We start from the raw sequence: 23,356 nt of genomic DNA on the forward strand, positions 1-23,356 counted from the left end.
AGAGTCCGCCGATCCAACGCCATCCTCTTCCTGTCTTCATCCCTCGCCGCGTGAAACAGATGATTTGAAACAGACGGCCGCCCTCGCGACTCGTCTCCATAGCTACAGCCGACGAAGCACACTCGTGATTGGCGGACAGGCTTTGTGCGTTCGAAATCGTCCGCGGCCATTGGCTGAAGTGGATGACACTATGGTGACACTATGGTATATATATATAGTCACTAATGGTCATTAGCTGTCTCACGGTGTAATGTCACAAATTATAAATTATACAAAATGAGCTTGCAACAACATTCCAACGTTTATTCCATATAAGTTTTGCAGCGATTTCATTCACCATTACATGTTATATTAATAAGATACCAGCATTGCTTTTTGTTCAAGCTCCGCCCTTCTCTACAGCAGCAGACAACACTACATTTATGAACTAACATTTTCGAGTACACCTAGCTTTGCCTCGCAGACTGCTCTTTTAGTTTACCAACAAGGCTCTCGTTCTTTCGACATTCCTGCAAAGATGTCAGAACATGTCACGTGAGACATGTCACCATTTCTTCCACAAACTCACTGAACGATAGAAACATCAGTGCCTACCTCTTTGAATTCTTTCACTGTTTTGAAGTAGAGCCTCTGTTTGTCTACAAGCTCGAGGTACTGGTCGTGTAAGTGGTCACGTGATCCTTTCGCTTCTTGGCGCTTTTTCTCCACCTGATATTTGTACAAGCGATTGTGTTTGTGACAAAGCAAATGCCCTTTGCATAGGTAACATAATAACGCCCCTGATTAATCAATTATTCTTGTGTGCGTTATATAGGCAACATCAATGTTAAATCGCAGGATGCTAGCCTATGAGTATTGCCTAGGGCTGCCACATGGCCAGTATTTAACCTGCACAGCCCATTATTTGTCGCTTTTGTTGGCTGCTGGTTGAAGGACAATACTGGTAGCATTTTGAAGGTGCTTTGTGGAAAAGTTCATCAAGTTCCCTGAGCCCTTGGGAGGAATTTGGAGCAGATCCAACTGTGCTGACATTAAATCAGGAAAGTGGGACACAGACACTCTTCTAAGTGATGCTCAATCAGAAGCAAAGCATGTCCTCAAAAGTAAACGGCTTCCCTTGCAAACTATGTCCTATGTACAAGAACAGTCCAAATGGAAATAACAGTACATTCCGTTGCATACTGCTGAAGGAGCGCCTTTCTCTCCTGATACGCTTCTCTTCCACCCTCTCCGTCTGAGCTTCCTTCTCCCAATTCCCTGCTGTAACCTCCTCTCCCTTTTGGGCTCACCACTCACTCAGCTGGTATTTTTCATGTCAGAAGGTCGCAATCCCTGTGTTACCATTTATGGTACAACTGTACTGCAAAGCACCAGAGCAGGTCAAGGGAATGCTGGATTGAGTGATCGGAACTCTTGTTTTTCGTGGTTCGATTGAGCATCAAATTGTCAAATCAAATCAAAAAGCTCCGTGGCAGTAAAACGAAGGTTTGAACGAGTTTGCGCTGATTGAAACCATTCTGAGTTGAAAATGAAATTCTGAGACGATTGACACTACTTTATTGACGTACAGTAGAATCTCGATGATGCGAATCTCACGGGGACGCGGAAAAAATTCGTATCATGCGAAACTCGTATCAAACGAATTAAACCAAAAGAAAAATTGAGGCAAGAAAATAGACAGTGACTGTTCATTTTTCATTACTGCCAATGAAAGAGGTCGGTTGTAACGCTTTTGTGTCTCCGTTTTTGGCCAATGCTGCCCAAATACGCGAGGTGATTCAAAAGACGTAGCGCGTGCTTTTCACCTGCGAGTCGCGCGACAGTGGTCTAAAGCGAGCTTCTCCTAAAACAAGCCGGCGTTAGGTGAAGCCGACTTGCGGAATGGTGACGCGTAATGTTGCCACAAGTTGTCCTGGTATGTTCCCTCTGCGTGTTCTGGGGTTCTGGTCGCTGTTTTCCGCCAGAGCGATGTCGCACAGCATCCCGGTTTATTGTTGCGAGGGGGGTAAAAAGGTCAAAACAGAGATAAGGTGATAAGATTCTGGTCCGTTCAATCCCTTTGATCTTATCTCCACCACCACCACCAAAAGGAAAGTCATTGCTTGCATTGGGCTACATGATGTAAGGGAGTTCGTGGTGAGGATCGCCCTCCCTTTTTCCCTTATCGAAAGACGCAGCAGCATGACTCGCGCGCTCTCGCGCCACGAGGGAAGGACTTCTGTCGCATCCTCGGCTCATTCGTATCATCCGTAAAGGCAAGATAACGCGTTCGTATCATCCGAACTCTAATACATGGGAAGAATAGGCATTCCGGCCGGGACCGGAAAAGAATTCGTGTCATCCCGAAATTCGTATCATCCGTGATCGTATCATCGAGATTCTACTAGTTGAGATGAAAAGTAATTTTGCAGCGGCTGACATATACGAAATATAATTTTCTGTAGGCTAAGAATAATTGCAATAGCAGATTATAGTTCCTTACTGTTGTATGTTAGTTGTTATTGTTAGCTCCCACACAAGTGTTGTGCATTTGTTACTGTATGTATCTTATCTGTTGTATCTGAGTGTTATCTCTCTGGTTGCTGTTATCCTGCAATTATAAATCTTTACATAAGACGATAGATTTTTGTGATTGTTGACTGTCTGCTCTTTTTCTTTCTGTGCTCAGGTCACATCTCTACACAGTGGTGTTGGCTCCGTAGCAAATTAGCAACTCACGTACAATCATCCCTTTCACAACCTCAGTGAGGTTGTAAGCATACCCCATTGCGTTTAGGAACACATCGCAACAACGTTTTCTGAACACATATCAGATTCATACCTTGAGCCTGTTCTGCTTCACTCCTTCAACAATTTTCTCAAACTGCACAAGGAACTGTTCCCGTGCTGCAGGGCTGTTCATGGCACTGAAATATCGAACATAAGAGAGCTCTTGAGCAAAGGCTTCAGCTGTCTTTACACTACCAGCTACACTACCTTCACTGCTATGCTTGGTCTCGTATATCGAGCATGCAGCTACATTAAAGCATTTGTACGACCAAAATGATTTCATCCACAAAGCAGCACAAAGGACGGGCTAAGATACGGTCGTAAGACATTACCAAAAATGAATTGCGTATTATTAGACCCCAAGGTTTCAGGGTTTAACCCATTTCTTCCCCGAATTGAAGGTTGCCTCTTCAGGGCAGAGCGTCGAACCGAAACGTTTTCCGGTTTGCTTCGGGTTCGGGTACGGCCATAAAGGTTCGGTTCCGGTTCAGCTCCGGAGTTCACACATATGGGTTATATTAAGCAATTCAGAGGCTGTAAACCGTTTCGGAACCGGTTCGAGGTTCTAATATGCCACAAAGTTATAGGTAGCCACTAAAAATGATACAAGATCTCTTAGTTACGTTTTTTTATGTGTTTATTTCTGTTTTTCGACCAACAGGACCCCCTTTCCCCCCTTCCCCAAGCAACGTGCCAATCTATGCAGGCAGACCGCTCGAATCTCCACATCACCCCCCACCACCACCACCACACACCAACCCGAACCGGTAACCGAAGTTTTTAGATCGGTTCGGCTCCGGTTCAGCTCCAAGATGCCACTAGTAATTACGGTTCAGTTCCAGCTAAAAATTACGGCTAATTACGGTTTTCAGTTCCGGTTCCGGTTCGGTTCGACGCTCTGCTTTAGGGTGAAGCCTGACTTTTACCCAACAAATTGCCCTCGCTGTGAAATGTCTGAAGGAATGTACACCAGCTTGTTTGGCAGCAAACACAATTACATCACCGTTTTTTACAGTGCTGGACAAAAGTTTACGGGACACGTTCCGGCGTATTCTTTCCTCAGCATGCCACACTAGCAGCGAATGGGACTGTAGAGACTTACAGACATGTGCTTAGGCAACCCAGTGACCTGTTTGCAAGTCTGTACACTGTACCAATCCCTGCAAGCGCGTCACTGTGAGGAAGGAATGCGCCGGAGCGTGTTCCGTAAACTTTTATCCATACCAGTACCAGTACTTTCATGAAACCGGTACAGTTCTCTTGAGTAATTTGCCCCGAGATCGAACGGTGTCGGTGCGCTGTGGAGAAACGAACTACTGTAGCGTGGACAGCTTCCTCGCGCCGTCTGCTTTTAGACGTTTATTCCGCTCACAGTGCAGTAGGTGGAGCATTGGGGAACCGAATAGTATCGTACCATCGCGGCACAAGTGATCTTCCAGTGAATATAGTACGCTAGAATTACAGAAATGATCCATCAACACCGAACATTGGCCGGTGTGTTATCCACACTAGAAAGGTGACTGTGTCTCCCCCTACAGGTCGATCTCGCAGCGAATAGAGCACGATTTCTCCTCAAATTTAGCCTCCCCTCTCCTCTCCTCCTGAAAGTTTTTCCACCTGAATTCCCATGAATTTAATGCGTACGTTGATTTCCCCAATTTTTACCCCCACCCCCCAAGCTGTGAGAACCCCCCCCCAAAACTTCAGGCTCTGTGTATTATTAACACCCCTGTCACATGGGTGGTCTTCAATAATCACTGAAACCAACGGCCATTGAACATGCTCGTAGCGCCACCAAGTATGTAACGTGTCTACCTATCAGAGAGCACTGGATCCAATGCTGTGCGAGGAGTTGACATGTTACATGCTTGGTGGCGCTACGTGCACGTTCAACGGCAATTGCTTTCGATGATGATTCAAGAATATCCAGTGACAGAGGTGTAGATGCTGTTAAATTCTTATAGGTTTAAACAAGCTTGTTCATTTGGGTGCTTGACAAGTGAAAAAGAGTGAATTAAAGAAAAATCAAGATGTTTCACATTATTACGTCGACTGCATGACGTGGGTGTGCTTAGCATCTTTGCTGCAACTTACAACTGTTCAAAAATAAAAATGCATCGCCTGTTCCTAGAATCTTTAATTAAAAGAGTTTTCTTCGATTGTGTTGGATTTTAAGTTCAATTTGCATAAGTTAGGAAACATATTCCTAATCACTGTAATGCAACCTGTATTCCCAAGTGTTTCATGGCTGACGACAAATTACGAATTTTGCAGTCTCGTCAAGAAATCATTTGACCTCAATGGAGTCAAAAAGACTACGTAATCCTTACACAAGCCACTGGTACTATAGCAAAAGAAATACCAATCTAAACGGGAAATGTTTACTTACTCTGTGAAGGTTTCCAGGATAGAGTTCAGCAGGCCAATCTGTGGGGGTTTTCAATGTAGAATGAAACATCACCTTCTATTCCGAGGCAACATCGTAACTGTCGCTTACCTCCTTGTCCAAGTAGACCCTGATATCATCCAGAGTGTTGTAGAGAGTGTAGAACTGCTTGGTCTCTTTGTGTGTTGCAGAGACTGTGAAGAAAAGAAACAATCAAACAAAACGACTGTCATTGCAAAAGCATTACATGAGTTATGTGGTTAATACCTTGACTGTAGAGTTCAATAAATCTCCTCTGATACTGGCTCAGCTCCGCTCGTGAAGGTACTTCGTCTATCTTCCTCTGAATTACAGCTATTTCCCTGTTCTTCTTAGCCTGTTCACACACACAAAGAAAAATGCGTACGTCACCAGTGCCTTATATCAACGTCTCAATGCTGCTCTTGTTAGACTTGTTAGTTGGCCTTGAGCATGTTTAGAGCCTGAAGTTTTCGGGAAATAATTTTTCCCACATTCGGGGGGTAAAAATCGGGTAAATAAACATGTGCACTAAATTCACGCAAATTCGATCAGCTCGCTGACCTGGAACCCAACCTAACGCCTCACGGACATCGTAGAAATTCGTACCAGAAGCATGCGCATGTGCTGCAGCTTCTCCCTGTCCTGCTCGAGCTGCTGCGACACTTTATCCTCCTCTTCCGTCATTGCTGCTCCACCTGCGGGGGATTTCTTCGCTTCTTCGGCGGAGCCCAGCTCCTGCAGTGCTCCTTGCAGCCTCTTCATCTCTTCCCTGCAGTTGCGGCGGAACTCAGTCTCCTGCTGGCCGAGCTCCTCGTCCAAGCGTAACAGCGCGCACAGCTTTCTCAGGAGCGGCTCGTCGTCACCCGAGCCCATTTCTAGGCGTTCTGTCGCGTCTTCCTCTGCTTTAAGGGCTTTATCTGCCTGTAAAACAGTCATACGGCGCTTTCTTTTTTCTAATGCAATAAAAATGATTAAGGTTGCAGTCTTAAAGGGACCATGAGGAGATTTCAAAAACTGCATAGGGCCCTGTGTTTTACGGAAAAACCCGGTGAAACCAGTTTTTACACCCCTTCCCCCCCGATTTGCATCATCATCACTTGGGGTAGAACCCAGTAACACCCGAAAATGAACTCTGAAAAGTTCCAATTCAGCCACCACTGGAGAACAATAAGCACTGGACGTCCACCACAGCTGTTCCGCACCTTATCTCAATCTAAAGTGCGAGAAGTGGTAATTTTTTGTCCTCCACCCGATATCACCGTTTTACAGATCCCGAAATATAACCCGATTTTGCCCTGTTTTACGGATCCTCAAATAAAACCCGATTTTTACTCCCAGATTTAAAAAACATATATAAACCCCTAAAACACAGGGCCATCGACCATGTGGGGTATGAACCCAACGTTGGTTATAACCAAGATATTAACTAAAAACTAGAGCTGGGCGAATAGCAAAATTTGCATTGCAGACAGTTTACGAATATTTCACTCGCACTGCCAATTGAATCCAAATAATTTCTTCGATCGAATGAAGCAAGTTTTTCATTTTGAAACATTTTGTGGTGTTGTGCTCATTAAACGATACAGTCGCCGTCCGATTTTTCGGATTCGGCAGGGATCGCGCAACAGTCCGAATAATCGAGCAGTCCGAAAAAACGAATTTCGCTTCAAAATAACCTTTACTAAGCCCTAGTAGGCTGGAAAAATTTGTCGATGCTTTCCTAACGCGCTTCCAGCTCTGCCTGATAACATCAGCTTCTATTTCCCGAAGTGACATTTCGTCAATGTACACTGTCAAAGGCACCGCCGTCATCAAGTCTGCAAGTCGGCTTCACATAATGCATGCGTGCTTTAGGTGAAGCTCGCTTTACAGCACTGTCGCGCGACTCGCGGGCGGACAGCACGTGCTGGGCCGTTGGCCAAAAACGATGACGCAAAAGCGACAGACCTCTTCTACTCAGAGGAATGGAAAATGAACGATCATCACTGCCTATTTTGTTGCCTCAATATTTCAGTTGGTTGATTTCTTTTGATTCGAATATCGGACGATACCAATATTTTCCGTCACCCCAAGAGAGAAATTCGCTGGTCGGGCAAACGGAGTCCGAAATATCGAGCGATGGGGCTGCACGGCGTCCAAATTTTTTTACGTTCTTATACATCAACTCTATGGGATCCGCGGCCGTTCCGCGAACGAGTCCGAATAATCGAGCATGTCCGAAAAATCGGTCGGCGACTGTATTCAGCTCTGAACATGTGAGCCTTTTCACCCAACGTAACATATGGCGAGAGGAGGGTCCGTCTGTCCTGTGTATGGTAGACTGCATTAGTGGGATGAACTGCACTGAGAGTTAGTCAACATGTTTCATGCAGCCTGCATCTGTGTGCATCTCCTCACTTCTATGTTTACATTGTGAATATTTCATGTATTTTTTAGAAACTGCACATATTTCCATCTGTTACTGTACATAACTCTCAAAGTTGGGAGTATATTTACTGGAACATGCAGTGCCCAGAGTACAGTGTTGACCACCATGAGCTCACAGAAGTTGAGACTTTAGTGGCAAAATATTGTAAACAGTGTAAAGCGGGGCTTCACCTAACACCAAAGTGTAATGAGGTGAAGCCGACTTGCAGAATGGCGATAACGATACCGCGCGTCAGCACTTTCCGAAAAATATTTTTAAATTTCGAATACTGAAAATAGGTTATGAATAGCATTCGAATAGAATAAGATATTGGTTTCATATTCGAAATTTCGAATATTCACACAGCTCTACTCGAATGTAATGGTGACGACAACGAATGTACAGTCGCCGTCTGATTTTTCGGACTCGGCGGAGATCGCGCAAAAGTCCGAATAATCCAGCAGTCCCAAAAAACGAATTTCGCTTCAAAATAAACTTTACTAAGCCCTAGTAGGCTGGAAAAATTTGTCGATGCTTTCCTAACGCGCTTCCAGCTCTGCCTGAAAACATCAGCTTCTATTTCCCGAAGCGACATTTCGTCAATGTACACTACCAGAGGCACCGTCGTCATCAAGTCCGCAAGTCGGCTTCCCCTAACGCATGCGTGCTTTAGGTGAAGCTCGCTTTACAGAGCTGTCGCGCGACTCGCGGGCAGACAGCACGTGCTGGGCCGTTCGTCAAAACCGAAGACGCAAAGGCGTAGCTACGACAGACCTCTTCTACTCAGAGGAAGGGAAAGTCAACAATCATCACTGACAATTTTTTTGCCTCAATATTTTAGTTGGTTGATTTCTTTTGATTCGAATATCGGATGATACCAATATTTTCCGTCACCCCAAGAGAGAAATTCGCTGGTCGGGCAAACCGAGTCCGAAATATCGAACGACGGAGCTGCACGGCGTCCAAAATTTTGGATGTTCTTATACATCACCTCTATGGGACCCGCGGCCGTTCCGCGAACGAGTCCGAATAATCGAGCATGTCCGAAAAATCGGGGTCCGAAAAATCGGTCGGCGACTGTAATCGTGATGCAGATCATGCATTCCTGCAATCCAGTGTGGGTCTACGTATGCAGAACCCAGAGAAAGTGACACGTGCGCTGGGTTCATCGAAAGCAGGCACCTTCACAGTGTGAATGTGCAGGTAAGGAACACTGAACATGGGTGACTGAATTGATGAGCGTATGGCTAAAAGAATTATCAGCAGTTGAAAATGCTTTAAAGGGTCTGGATGCAAATGAACTTGGATCCTTATTGTGAAGGGGCTCGTTATTTCATTCCTGCGTCACCACCAGCAATGGGGTAGAGTAGCGCCCCCTGGCGATGAAACTCCCCATCTCGCAATAAAGTTGTCGTTGTTGTTGTTTTAAAGGGAGAAAAACAGCATCGAGAAAACAGGTCGATTTAGGTGACACACGCACATCTTCACACAGTTTTTTTTCTTTCCATGAGACATGTACCGATTTGTTTGTTTGTTTGTTTGTAAGAAAAAAAAAAACAAGGAGAAATTGAACTCGTCTCCCGACTTGTTCTGCTACTCCGATTTGTGCAGATGCCCTACTCTGTTACTGCCTCAGTTAAAAATGGTTCTGGTCTGTTAGAAAGGTTAGAATGCTCCGCTAAAAAACACACTGAGACACTTCGAATTCGTGAATTTTATTTGTTCCAAATTCTAATATCGCTATTCCACTGTCACCGCTAGGAATATATCGTGAGACTCTGTCTTTGCAAGAAAAAGAAAAGATAAAAAAAAGAAGAAGAAGTTGAAGTTGTCGCGTAGGTAGACTAATTGCGGCACGTGGAAAAATAGCGCTCGAAACACATCAGACTTGTGAAATTTTGAAGGGTTATATTATGCTCAAGCTTACGTTAGGGTTATTATGCTCGTTATTAGGCCTAATTATTGTTATTCGGTAATTAATCCTAATTACCTCGCTACTTAGTTATTCGGCCAAAAAAACTAATACATATCTAAATAATACGTACGCATACGTATACATATCACTAGTATGCATTTGGCACAATATCACTAATACGTATGAGGTAATTAGTACTAATTACCAATCCTAATACTAACTAATTGTTGTTATTAGGGGGCTTGTTATGTTGTAGCTCCCTACCTCTCTTTGGTCCTTCTGCTTGGCTTCATAATCAGCACGAAGTTTGTCCACCCGTTCACGACACTGTAGTGTAAAAACACACAAACAAATTAGACAAGTTAAAACTACATCCAATGCATAATGTGACTACCTTTCTTTTGTGTGTGTACATATTTGGGAACATTTGACAATGACAAAGTTGACAGTAGCGCTCATCCTGTCATGTATTTTTTTTTTTTTTTGTATCCAGTCTCCCCTTGCACCCCCAGGATTTAATAATTGTTTTTAAACTTGGGTGAATACGAAGGATATAGTAAAAAAACAAAAAAACAAAATGAATGCATTAGTTGTATAACTGAACCATGCACAGATGCAGCACGTGTATGCATATCAACATGTGTACAGCACGTATAACATGATATATTTAAAGCCTGAAGTTTTAGGGTTTTACCCGATTCTTCCCCGAATTTGAACTCCGAATTGGAGTTTGCCTCTTTAGGGTGAAACCCGATTTTTACCCGGCAAGTTGCAATCACTGGGATGTCTGTAGGATTGCACTAACTTACTTGTTTGGCTGAAAAATGCAGTTACATCACCGTTTGTACCAAACCGCTACAGTTCGTTTGAATAACTGAGCCCGATTTCTCCCCGAATTTAGCGTACTGGAAGTTTTTTCACCCGAATTTGCATGAATTTAGTGCACACGTTTATTTACCCGTTTTTTAATCCCCCGAATGTAGGAAAAAATATTTCCCGAAAACTTCAGGCTCTAGATATATTCCTAGGGTTCAGAATATGAAGTAGCAATCACTTTCGGGGTGTCAAATTCCCTGGCTTTTCCAGGTTTTCACAGACAACTTCGTGCAAATTCCACGACCAAAAAACAAAAGAAAACCTCGTGTCTGCTGCTACGTTTTGATACAGATCGTTCATGAAACAGATTATTTATTGAGCATTAGTGAACCTGCCCTAGTTTTCTGCCTCCGAGCCTGTCGCAACGGTGAACTGCTGCTACCCGCGGCAGCGTTTCTGCGGCGTGGTCGCTCTACTGCTGATCAGCGCTCGTGATTTGCTGCGCACGGTCATGGAACTGTCTCAGATGTTCCTTTACTTCAGCTGGTTTTTGGGATATTCCCTGTCAATATCCCGACTTTACCAGTCGCATCAAATATTCCCTGACGATTCCCGGTCTTCCAGGTTGGTGGACGCCCTGACTTTGTCGTACGCCATCTCTTGTGCCATTTTTAGCCTTACGTGTGCAGCCTCCAAACCGCTCGAATACATGTGCATTTAGTTTAGAGGACACATTGGTTTGATTAGAAATTCTGATACAGTCAAACCTCGTTACAACGAAACACGATATAACGAAATTCGCGATAGAGCGAAATAATTTTGATTCCCCGGCAGAGGGCCATAGAGATCAATGGATTTTAACTCCCGGTACAACGAAACACTTTTTAGCTGCCGCCTCGATACAGCGAAAGAACGAGATAAGGTTTATGACCCCAAAGCAACTTGAAAACAAAGGGCGCAAGCAGCGTCCTGTTCCCGCGGCGAAAGATGGCACGCGCGATTAGGGTCGGGAGGAATCTGGTGCCTACAAAAGGAAGTCTGAGTCATTAGGGATTTTCTTCCTAGGCTTCTCCTTTTCGCGCTTGTTTTGAACTGTCCGGTTGCAGCCAAGTAAAACGAGCACGAGACGCAAGGCGCCATCGCGCGCGTAGGAAACGCTTCGTTCGCGTGGCGGTGTAAATGACGAAATCAGCGTAGGTGATTTTCTTGACGGGGACAAACATGCCGTAGCAACGGAGAGCCTTACGGAAAACGCGCTGTCATAGACGTAGAAGGTTTGCGGGAGATCGCAACACGATATGTAGAAAGCTGCGGAGGCTTCGGCGGCGTACGAACAATGCGTGACATCGCGTCTTCTAGGCACGACGCAGACGCGTACAACCGGCTATTTGACGCAAGAATAAAATACCGTATGTGCACTTTGGCGCAGTATTTGTAGTTGTGGTCATTTTTCACGAAAAACTTTTCCGCGTCGTAGCGGGAGTTATCGACGCTTATGTACAGCGCGCGCCCTCGCAAAGGTCGCGATCCGTGACCTTCAATTCGGTACAACGAAATGTTCGATACAACGAAAAAAATTGCAGTCCCCGTGGGTTTCGTTATATCGAGGTTCGACTGTACATGTAATTTTCTATTCTATTTGGAAATCAGTCCGAATGTAAAATTATTCACTTTGGTATTAGAAAAATTCGAATAGTATTCGCACATGCCTACAATTTTTTTCTGCCTCACGTAGAAATACAGAAGGGGCTTGTTGATATTGCACCAGGAACGCATAAATAGAGCATCATTTGGCAGATGGTTACGTTTACGACTGTCAACCATGTGCAGCCTTTTTAAGTTTCACTAATGTCACATCATCATTCAGCAATGTTGCTTACAGCTAAGTAATAGATGTCGACGCCTCGTTCACCGCTACTCCGACTGACTCTGCACGCTTTCTACAGTACATGGCAAGAGAAGTGACACACAAAAAGCACTGTGTGGCCAAAGCTAACCAGGCGTGAACAAAACCACCTTTTCCAGTATTTGCTGTTTTGCTTCTAGCTGGCGTTGAATTGAATTGAGCATCCTCTCCTGCTTGCTGACACCGGGCGCGAGAGAGAGTTGCTGCAAAGGGAAAGAAAAGAGAGAGAAACACTTGCATCAAATTGATGAAGAGTAAATTTACCAAAGCAGATTCCCAGTATCCCACAAGGCAAAACAATCAACAAGGCTGCACACAACTCTTTAAGGGAGCAGTGAGGTGACGTTTAACGCGGCTCAAAACCCTTTCTCATTCATCAAGCTTTCCGCCAGGAGTCACTGAGGAGTCATCTGAGGAGTCACCGATGAGTCACTGATGAGTCATCTGATGAGTCACTGATGAGTCACTGAGGAGTCACTAAATATTTTCGGGCGATGTAGAACTCATCGTAAATTCCAAAATATTTCCGCTGTGCGGTGTATAACTGTGCTACGAAGAGTGCAGAAAATTCAGCGGCAATTTAGCGGTAAATGCGAGAGAAATTCGTTAGCATTAAGTGCCTTTTCCTGTCCATACTTGACTTTCGGGTATTCACATACGGTCTAAACTAAATTTTTGGTTGTCCACTTCTGGTCTAAACCTGACTTCCGGTTGTCCGCTTCCCGTCTATACTTGACTTCTGGTTCAACACCTTCAATTAGAATATGCAAGTATATTTAGCTGTCCTTTAATTAGCCTAAATTACTTTCAATTACACAGTAATAACAGTTTGATTATCGAAGGTAACCGTAGGTTTTCTCGGGTTTCCATTTTATTCTTGTATAATTCAGTTCATTTGCTTTAATTATTCTCAATTCCTCTTTAATTGATTAATGTTACTTACCTTTAATTACATTTAACCTCTCTCTTAATTACGTATACCTTACATTCATTACCTTTAAATTCGACTTTCTTGCTTTGCCTTTAATTACTCTTACCTCATACTATTAATTACCTTCGACTACTTCTTTCAAATAATTTACCCCCATTTACATTTATCCTCTTATCTCCCTTTTACATGTTCACTTATACCTCTGCCGTGGTGAGGCTTCACCATCTCACTCACTCACACTCACTCACACACACACACACACACTCACTCACTCACACTCACTCACTCACAGTTAAGCCCAGAAAAACGTACTTTTACCCTAAATTTGCACAGTCATCACCAGTTTGGGTAAAACAAGAAAAAACCCAAAGGCCTGTAGATGCTCATCAGAGAGACATCTATAGGGAATGTTTTCCTCTGGCTCCTTTACTTTTATATATGTTTCATAAATTGTATTGTGATTTTGTACATGTATCAATCAAATCAAAACTGCTACCTTGCGGCTGTAGTCCTCGGCGATTTGTTGGATCTCTGCCGTCTGCATCTCTACAAGGCTCCCAACTGCTTTGCTTGTCAGTTTTCCCTGAGACCGTAAGAAAAGAGTTAAACATGTAAGAAGCACATGCTTTATCTTCCCGTGTGTGCTGTATCCCCTCTTTGGTGAAACCTTATAATATTCATTGTTTACAGATTGGTAATATTTTAGTCACTCCATTAATGTGCATAAAAAGCAATGTTACATCTGCCTTAATATGCAACTACAATAGCAGCGGTCTTGATGGAGGGTGGAGGGGTGGAGGAGGGGGATTTAGAGGTCAACATAAATAATAAATGGACATCTATTCCTTATTGAGTGTGACTACTGTCCTTATTGTCAACTAGCATTGTATTTCTGTGGCATCCTGGGAAACACAAAGTTTGCATAAAATAACACTACACATCTGTTGCCGAGGTAAGAGATATGAACATAAGTGACAATGAACGTGGCCAACAAATATTGGGAAAAAAATTAACTCATGCCTGTACAAACAGGTTGTGTATACTTTAGCAGCAGGCAAGCAAGAACTGCCTGTGAGATATCTTGCCGTGCTTTGCTTTCCGTTTCATCTTGAAGGCCATGTTTGCTGCCTCTTTCATCTTGCCTTTACAGAAATACGTGGACAACGCAGTGTTTAATGACAGCAAACACGCAACGACTTTTCAGGTTTCATACTATAATTTTTCTCACAATCACTTTACTGTAGGTGTATTAATGAAAATTATTTAAATGACCAATGTTTAAGAATTTTCTAATTTTTCAAGACAAAATGGTTCAACCTGAATAATCAAGAAGGAAAGACTGCATATGTGTAACCCTATCCTCTAACAAGCACAGACACATATGCTCCTGATATTTTGCAACTGTGTGTCTTTCGGACACACTGTGGCATTCCTAGGTACGTTCAATGTTGTAGCATGGGCTCACACAGTACAATCAATTGAAATAATTAAGTATGCATGAGTATTGACCGCTGCCAAGCTTTCTTACTCGTTCTGCTGACAGGTACTTTTGTTATGAAGGTACAGTACCAATATGACGCCCGTATGGGACTTTTGGGAGCTCAATAAATTGATTGATTGATTGGTTGATATGACAACACCGACCTGTTATGCTAACCATTTACTATTTGTGATTTTGGAGCAGCCATGCACAGAGAAGACTAGGCATGCGAAGGCCGTTGACTCATAATTATTTATTTAATTTAATTTAATTTAATTAATTTTCATCAAGGGCCTTTCAGGTATTACATGATGGAGAGGCAAAAATTAACTTCTCATACACAATTCATACAACACGATAAATATATTGTGATATATATTGTGGTGTCTGCCTTAAGGCGGCGAAAGCTGACAAAGCTCCTTCAGGAATGGCGGCAAAGGATGGGCAAAATTACGGCATTTGAGGCACATGACTGTTGAAAAAAGCTAAGAAGAACATCAAGCATATTTCCTACAGTTGCATATCGAAACCACCCTGCTGTTTCACCTTTTTGCATTGTTGGTTATACTGACAAACCGTCATGGCAAAGCTTTGAAGCAGACGGAAATGGCAAACTGCAGCATCCAATATAGTTGCACAGTGAAGCAGAACGCATATTATACTTACAGCTCTCAGCTTTTAAGCTCAGAGAATATCAAATTTTGCTCTTCAGAATGGTAAACCGTAACTAAATAATGTGACTTGGATAATCTTCTTCCAAGCGAATACTTCTCATTATAGGGGCACGGACGGCTTTGTGCTTCTCCCTGTCACATTAAAATGCCTCCCTCATCACATTTCCTATTCTTCACCATAAAATTCTTGCACAAAACTCCCATATCCTTGCACCACTCTAATGATTTTCACAACCCAGCATGCACCTCATTTTATAGGAACATTTTTATCTTCTAACCCAATATATCCTAACCTGCCTTGAACAAAGTTAAGAAACCAGCATGTGGTTGCCCCTCTGCTGTACAAGCTAAGTGTGTGAAATGCTAGCCACGCCATCCAGAGGCGCCAAGCAGTCGCAATCTGCTGGCCTCTCCCCGGATCCCAAAGTCCCAAATAATGTACCCCCCAAATACAGGCCTGTGGCGACATATAGCAACGTGCTAGGTGAAGCGCTACAAAACAGCGTGGGAAAAAGCAACGCTCACTGTTATCCATAGAAATCTTAAGGAGAGTGGCTAGAAGGAAACGCAGGGAGGAGAACAAAGAACTTGAAGAGGGGGTCTTCCTTCTCTCTATGTACGTGCTTGGAGGCAGCCATATTGAATGAGCCCAGGATATGTCACAGATTTTTAGCCTGTGTGAGAAGGCGCAATTCCGAAAACTGTTGGCAACACTCGCTCCGCTGCCTCCATTGGCTACGGATCTGTCACTGTCCGCTCCTATCAAGGCTTGCAGCTAAGGCTGGTTGGGGTGGCGGCGGAGACCACGTCCCCATGTGGCACCTGTGTCGTGTCTGTTCCTTCATGTCTGTTTCTTCATGTCTATTTTTTTTTGTCTTTCAAATCTCGGAGTTTCATGGATTAGGGCTGTGTGTTCCCGTGTTTGGCATGTACTTACTGGACTCCATTATTTTTTGCATGCGGCGTTGCAACGGTAGCCGATTCAATATGGCGCTACCCTCGCCCGTAAGTCCCAGTTTAGGAGGGTTTCTTCTAGCACGCTCCTTAAGATTTCTATGCTGTTATCGGACGGCTCTCCCCTCCAAAGCTGCAGTGCCGCTATAATTTAGCGGAAGTCCGGTGGTCATTTCCGATCCCTTCCCATCAAGGTGCCTTTGGAGTTCGACAGCACGTGGACGATGTAGCTCGATCAACTGACTCAATGAAAAATTCCAACGCAGTCGGAGCGCTGCAAAATACGGAAGCAAAACAGCTCCGCGATTTTCGTGACTTCATCGCTGAAGGGCCCCCTTATCAGCCAACACTAGTGTATTGCTAATATTGGTGCTGAAAAAGTTGACAAAAGCTCAACTCCGGCAAACGCCAACTTTAGCGCTTTGGAGCACTGCGAGGAAGAAAATATAGCGCTATTTTCTAGCGCTATATAGCAGATCGCTATCTGTCGGAACAGGCCAATCGTACACTGTCAACCAATAAAAACTGTCACATGCTGCCAGGTTCAAGCGACACTGCTTTCTCTCGGAACATCCGTCATGCATTAGTAGATGAGGGAACACGTGTTACATGTTTCGGGGATCTTACAGCACACGTTGGAGCAAGCAAAAATGCAAACACACACCTCATGGGCAGCCAAGGGGGCCATGCTGCTAATTAGGGCACTTGTGGATTCCTGCATTCATGCACATTCATAAAAGGGTAGAAATGCGTGAATCAATAGACCATTCAAGGATAAAGCCTGCACAGTTGCAGAGATTATGATAATGCACAGGAAATTTAAGGAATTTTAAGTGATACAGACACAGCGATATAAAACAATTATCAGCTGTCCACTGTCAGATGCATAAAAACAAATAGAGCCTGAAGTTTTAGGGTTTAATGTGATTCTTCCTCGAACTGAAGGTTGCCTCTTTAGGGTGAATCCCGAATTTTACCCGGCAAATTGCCCTCACTGGGACGTCTGTACGAGTGCACACTAACATTTTTTTGGCAGCAAATGCCGTTACATCACCGTTTCTATCAAACCAGTACAGTTAGTTTGAGTAACTGAGCCCGATTTCTTCCTGAATTTAGCATACTGAAAGTTCTTTTCACCCGAATTCACATGAATTTATTATGAATTTTTATTATGAACTTAGAGTGCATGCTTGCTTACCCAGTTTTTACCCCCCAAATTAGAAAAAATATTTCCCGAAAGCTTCAGGCTCTAAAAAATAAACAATTGCTTTGCTTCTGCAATAAGCACCGCAGAAGTTCAGTGTCGGCTATGATCCATTGCTACATGTGAATACCATAAAAGTATTGCGTTGTGATTGCTTGCTAGTTTTCAAACTAGAATGAATGCACTGATTCAATAATTTGTAATTAAAGGAAAATGTCTCCAAAGAGGACATGTGTCCTCCCTGCTACTTAGCACACATATCTAGTTGTACAGTACTTCGGGTACCTGTGCATTAGAATATACAAATAGCATAACTTAATCTCTTCAGATTGGTTTACAATCATATTAAAGGGGTCAAGAAAAACAATTAGTCGACCGAGTGCACAGGAGCAGCCTCCTGAGAAAAAAAAAAGCCTCCTCTTCACACAGCTTTATTACGACTCTTTCGATCATGTATCACGATAACGGAAAGATGACCAGAAAGCTGAGAGTGGCAATGACGGGCCTCACAATCCCAGTTCATCGTTCAGTATTAGCAACGGCGTTCACATGCAAATGCATCATTCATTACTGTTGATGTTAATGATCTTGAGAGCATATAACAGGGCATAAGACATGGCGGTTGTACATTATTCATTACAAACAAGCGAGCGAGATACTTCTCTGCAGAAAAGAAACGTCACCTCTGCCTGCGTAGCAACAACATCGGCAGCGTCCTCCTTCGAACCCGACGAGCTCCTCGTGCGATTCGCCCCCGCCGTACGGACTCCGTATTCCAGGAGGGTGGCCTCCACCTGGAGGGCCTCAGTGGTGAGCAGGTGACGAGAATGGTGGCGGTACTTGCGTTTGGGGCAGTAACGATCCTGCGGAGTTGGCAACCCCACGATGAGAGAGTTAAAGGGGGACGTGGCCCCCGAAAATGGGGACCGGGTAAGCCTCGTTCCTACTCCCCACTTCGCGTAACCGTCACTTTTGGTAAGACCCGGAAAAACCTGCTAATTTCGGGTACCGTAAACATTGTTGTTCACAGTGTTGCACTTACTTGCAATGCTTTGTATGACCTGCAGAAGCCTTCTTCTATAGGTTCTTTCAGAGCTTCTTCCTTTAAAAAAAGAAAGAAAAAAAAAAAAGATGACCCATCTCAGTATGCTGGCTACAACACCGCGGTGTCAAAATTTGCCAGAAAGATCGCCTGCACACTTATCACATGCTGAAGCTTGTTAGGCTATATTAGATATGATGGATAAGACAACATCTAGAATCTAATCTAATAGACAAGATTAGTGACAGGACAGTGCTAAGTGCACTGCATATGTAAGCTCTTCAGCCTGCAAACGGCAAGCATGTATCATTCATTTCGACCCCTGTGCTATAACTGACAAACAAAAAACTTCTTAGCCTCAGCTGAAGTATACTGGATTTTTTTCCAAATTACAAAAAAAACAAATACAAAAGGACTATGCTATACATGCTACAGAGACTATACAAAAAAGTCATAGAAAAGTCATACAAATCTCATACAAGCACCTGCGGCAATGGAGAATGGCCTTTGTTAAAAAGGTACACTGCATACTGCCGGTGTATGTCTTCCGTTTCAGCCTTTGTCTCGATCGCTTTCTTAACCAACCACTGCAACGAAAGAAACGCTCACTATTAAAGGCACCCATGAATTGGGCATGGAAGCCTCTCTCCCCTATTGCACTGTAAATATATGCTTTACTTTGGCAGCTAACACCAGGACCTCTATGAGTGGGGCATGCAAGTGTGGCATCCGCCCCAGGGGGGACAGTGGACGGAGGATGTGATAGGCAGTGATGGCCAGTAGTTAACTACATGTAGTTAAACTACCTGATTGTAGTTAAAAAGTAGTTATCAACTACTTGCAGAAATGCAGTGGCAACTACTAGTTAAACTACTACTATTTCGAGGAGTTAACTACAGTAGTTAGGTTACTGCAGGCACCGATTTTGCCGCAAGCTTTACGGCACGATTGTGCTTCCGACTTTTACCTTCAGCTACTTGTTTGATAAGAACGGAGGTGCAGAGCAATTGTGACGTGCACGCGTACTAAATCTTCGCTTTTATCGCTGCTTGTGATTAATATTTAGGTGTCCAAGAACACTATAGAATGAGATTAGTGTTGATGGACAACGTTGAGTAGTTATAGATGTAGTTAAAATACACTGCAGTAGTTAAAGTAGTAGTCTTAACTACCTTCCCTGAAAAGTAGTTGAACTACTAGTTAAACTACTTCATTGCAAAGTAGTTAGTAGTTATAGTGAAACTACTGTAGAAGTAGTTAGTGGCCATCACTGGTGATAGGTTTGGTGATGAAGCGAGAGAATTTTCACTGCAGAACTTTACTTTACTTCACTTTAACCTTTAACTTTAACTTCACTTTAACCTTTTTTCAGTTAGAATCTGTCTGTAGATCCTCGCAATGCAGAGCATTTATGAAAAAAATATGTATGTAATTTTTTTATTATTCCATGTTAGTGCCACGAAGCAACTGTGGGTATAAGTGGTGTACAGATGTGTACAGACGGAGAGAGGACAACAGGAAGGAGTGAGGGACAGGGGGGGGTTAGTATGCGTCCTGGGCCGACTTCGGGGGGAACTGTGCAGCACAGCCGGTGGTAGGATTTGAACCCACCACCTCCCAGTCTTCAGCACGACCTTGGCTACCACCACCGAGTGTGATGCCTTAACTCGGTCGGTTAACTTGCTTAACTCGCTACATTCATAAATTCCGCGTACCAGTCTCCTCAGACGACCTCCGCGCGATGACTGGTCAAATAAATTAAGGAGACCAATGGGAGCCCGCTCTACATTGGTGGCCTCCTTAAGGAGGAGAGGGAAATCACAAATTCTTCGTCCCTTTCAGGGACCATTGTATTCCCCTCAAGACTGTGGCTTTCGGGCGCAACCTTGTTCGCCACTAGCTTCGAGCGTAGTTCAACTCTACCAAATTGGTGGCGCTGTCGAACACCATGACGTCATTTGTTTACAAACAGGGAGAGGTCTCTTACAAAGTACACAAAACAGCGGTGGTATCTCAACACATTGTCACTTCAGCTCAATGACATTCAGTACCTTTGCAAAGCACTAGGGGACCAAAGGAAGAAAAAAAAATACTAAAGTACCTGAACGACGGGAAAGATGTGCTCATAGTCCAGACCTTGGATCTGATGCGGCTCGATACGATGAGGACATTTCATCCGGGGAAGGACAGCAACTATTTTTTCTGTAAGGGATCTGCACAAGTTTGCCGTTACCTTTGACTCAGTCATTTTTACGCAAACTACGGATAATATGCAGTGACATCACGAGCAACTAGATTATAACGACCGTGTCATAGGCATCCGTTCCCAGCACCGCATTTAGAAGCAATTTCTGCAATACTTTGTCCTTCAGCTTACCTTAGTATTTTTGCACAAGCGGGGGATGTCCCACAGGAGAGGGTTCTTTCTAAAGTTGATTATCATCATCATTCACTCAGCTGTCTCGCGACGTAAATCCCCAATTATTATTATCATCATTCTACGTGTTTTCATAGGAGTTGATGCTGTCGTCTGCAACAGTAGTCGTATGTCCACCTGTGCACGTTCAAAATTCAAATTTTTCGCCGTCCAATCGTGGTGCAGATCTTGCGTGCTGATGAGTAGCGCCCCTAGCGGATCATGCGGACGGCCTCCTCAAAGGGGTTGCTGGTTATGACGTGGTCGATATAATCTAGTAGGTCATGAGTGACATGTGCAGTGATAATAATATGCATCTTAACGTATAAACATGATGCATGGAGGCAGCTGCAGGAAACACAGGTGGTGCAGGGTCACTTGTGAAGTACAAAAGTGTACAGTGGGATTCAATGAAGATACCACCAGGAAAGGGAGTGAAAGTTCAGTAATTTTGAAAGCGTATAGCTTCATATCCTTGCTCCCGTACTTCGGATTATTATTATTAATAATAACTTGAGGAATTGTACTGTGACATATAATGACAATGTTTCAAGGTACCACCACATAGAACTTGGCAGCATGATCACACATACAAGTCATCACTTCTCAGTTCTTCGCACTTTTCGCGCTAATTAATTTTGAACACTTTTGAAACTGAAAGGTGGCAATCCTCAACGTTTGCAAAGAACAAAGTTGGAGTCGGTCCCGGATTCGTTGATAGACATCACGTGATATTGAAGTACGACGTAACGCATTCAAGACAAGTTACTGTAAATTATGACCCACCCAAAAGTTAACTTTATTACTAATTACGATTAGACTTTTTCTGAAGAACAACTACTATTGAGAAGTTCCGTTTAAACTGTTGACGGTTGTAAGTTGCGAGCTCCGTCCTGTGAGGTGATCTGCGCCATCTGTTGGCCATTCTCTCTCTCTGCGTCGTCTGCTAACTGTATCGCTGCTGTTTGCAAAAGCTCACGTCCAAGTGATTTAAACGAATGTCTGGTTTGCGTTCTTGTGTTCCGGAATACACAAACCATGCAACTTCGCAATGAAATGTATACTGCACTTGCGAGAAATACACAATCTCGCCTGATGTATCGTCTAGTTGCTTGCATTCTCAATAGATGGTGCGCAAGTCGCCTCAGGGTTGGAGCGCCTCTGAAGTCTGCTAGCTTGCTTTGCACAGCAATCTTTGGAATACGATTGCTGAAAAAATGCTGAATATACAGCAGGACTATTACGTATCTGAAGCGTCCAAGTTACAAATTTTCAGAAAACCGTACAGTTTCTACAGGTTTGCCATTCACTTTACAGTTCCTTTAAAGTATGTTTGGATAATCAAGGTATTTCTTGCAATGTGGTTTCCATATTTTATCAAGATGTGGTTGCAGACGAGGTTTTACCCAAAGCTGACCCACTTTCACGGCCCACCAGCGTGCCTCCCCAAATGAGGGGCCGAATGGGATTACCACTATTCTGGGCATAGCTAATCCCTTGAGGGAGTGTCATCCAAAGCTTAGAAATGGCAGTTGGTGAACGGCAAAAGGTCCAGCCGTCTGCAAAGTCTGCAGTTGGCCCCACCCCTCACCGGCACTATACTGTAGAAGTGCAAACACGTACATTTTCTGTCCTATGTTGAGGTTCTCGTTGAAGGGCAAGTCTACGTCGATGTCAACTGCGCAGACTTCGATACCCCATGCCAGGCCTCCGACAATCTAGCAGAAGATTAACATTTCTCATTGCATTTTTTTTTTCCAACAGCTGTTTGTGGGTCATGTATTTACCTTGTCAAAAGGCGAGAGGCCTTTAATTCTTGCTCGAAAATATCCGGCCGCAACGAGCAGCTCGTTGATCTCCTGCATCTTGGCATTTTGGGCTTCATTGTAAACGGCCTGCGAACAGGAAGCGTAACTAAGAGGTTGCCTGTGATAAATTCGAATGTGATGTCACCTAAATCCCGCGCACTAAATAGGACGCGAACAAGGTGCATGAAGCATCTCCCTTGCTTGACTGTACTCATGTAATCAACGCCTTGGCTAAAGCGCGAACAACTTATGATATTTGGAAAAGGATAAACGCGACGAGAATGAGACGTGAACAGGACGAGGCCAATAATAATAATAAAGTGTTAGTCATGTTCGCGTCTCGATTTGCGTCAAATTGATCATTCTTATCACTCTCAATTATGCTCTCTGCTGTTCTTAGTCTCAGTAAAGACAGCAGCAAATCAAGGTATGGGAGGTAATACTGCGCCCCACCTCCACTGAAGTCATGCGCATCTCATGAATTGCAGGCAGTGCAGCAAAAAAAGGTTGAAATTAAGTTATGACGGTAGTAACTATAAATTCGTATCACAAGCGCGTGCCGCCTGTCAACTCAAAACAGAAACACACACCTTCTCGACGCTAGCGCCACCAACTATTCACGTGGCT

General features: G+C 43.8%; 1 protein-coding gene across 2 annotated transcripts; it reads right to left on the minus strand.

Moving 5' to 3' along the window:
* Nucleotides 1-281: 281 nt before the first annotated feature.
* On the minus strand, nucleotides 282-23,322 carry LOC135366619 (coiled-coil domain-containing protein 93-like). 2 transcript variants are annotated; one of them, XM_064599406.1, is made up of 18 exons: nucleotides 23,183-23,322; nucleotides 22,709-22,816; nucleotides 22,545-22,639; nucleotides 20,607-20,718; nucleotides 18,991-19,092; nucleotides 18,506-18,565; nucleotides 18,147-18,326; nucleotides 16,924-16,974; nucleotides 13,648-13,734; nucleotides 12,331-12,423; nucleotides 9,763-9,825; nucleotides 5,783-6,097; nucleotides 5,423-5,531; nucleotides 5,267-5,349; nucleotides 5,159-5,196; nucleotides 2,822-2,906; nucleotides 595-708; nucleotides 282-509 (listed from the first exon to the last, which is right to left on the minus strand). In XM_064599406.1, the coding sequence occupies exons 1-18, from the start codon at nucleotides 23,201-23,203 to the stop codon at nucleotides 447-449; spliced, it is 1,779 nt and encodes a 592-aa protein (XP_064455476.1). In that variant the 5' UTR covers nucleotides 23,204-23,322; the 3' UTR covers nucleotides 282-446. The 2 variants fall into 2 exon arrangements, 1 of the variants encoding a protein (XP_064455476.1); XR_010414230.1 differs by lacking the exon at nucleotides 282-509 and adding an exon at nucleotides 1,164-1,332 and having other exon boundaries at nucleotides 623-708.
* Between the last annotated feature and the right edge of the window lie 34 nt (nucleotides 23,323-23,356).

Source organism: Ornithodoros turicata, chromosome 8 (genome assembly GCF_037126465.1).
Source record: "Ornithodoros turicata isolate Travis chromosome 8, ASM3712646v1, whole genome shotgun sequence".
Classification (NCBI taxonomy): domain Eukaryota; kingdom Metazoa; phylum Arthropoda; class Arachnida; order Ixodida; family Argasidae; genus Ornithodoros; species Ornithodoros turicata.

Excerpts from the sequence above, each read along its gene's own strand:
- LOC135366619 (XM_064599406.1), bottom strand. The coding sequence starts at position 23,203 with ATGCGCATGACTTCAGTGGAG. Across the intron at positions 19,093-20,606 it reads ACATCTTTCCCGTCGTTCAG|TGGTTGGTTAAGAAAGCGAT; the intron begins GTACTTTAGTAT and ends CTTTCGTTGCAG. Across the intron at positions 6,098-9,762 it reads AGCAGAAGGACCAAAGAGAG|GCAGATAAAGCCCTTAAAGC; the intron begins GTAGGGAGCTAC and ends ACTGTTTTACAG.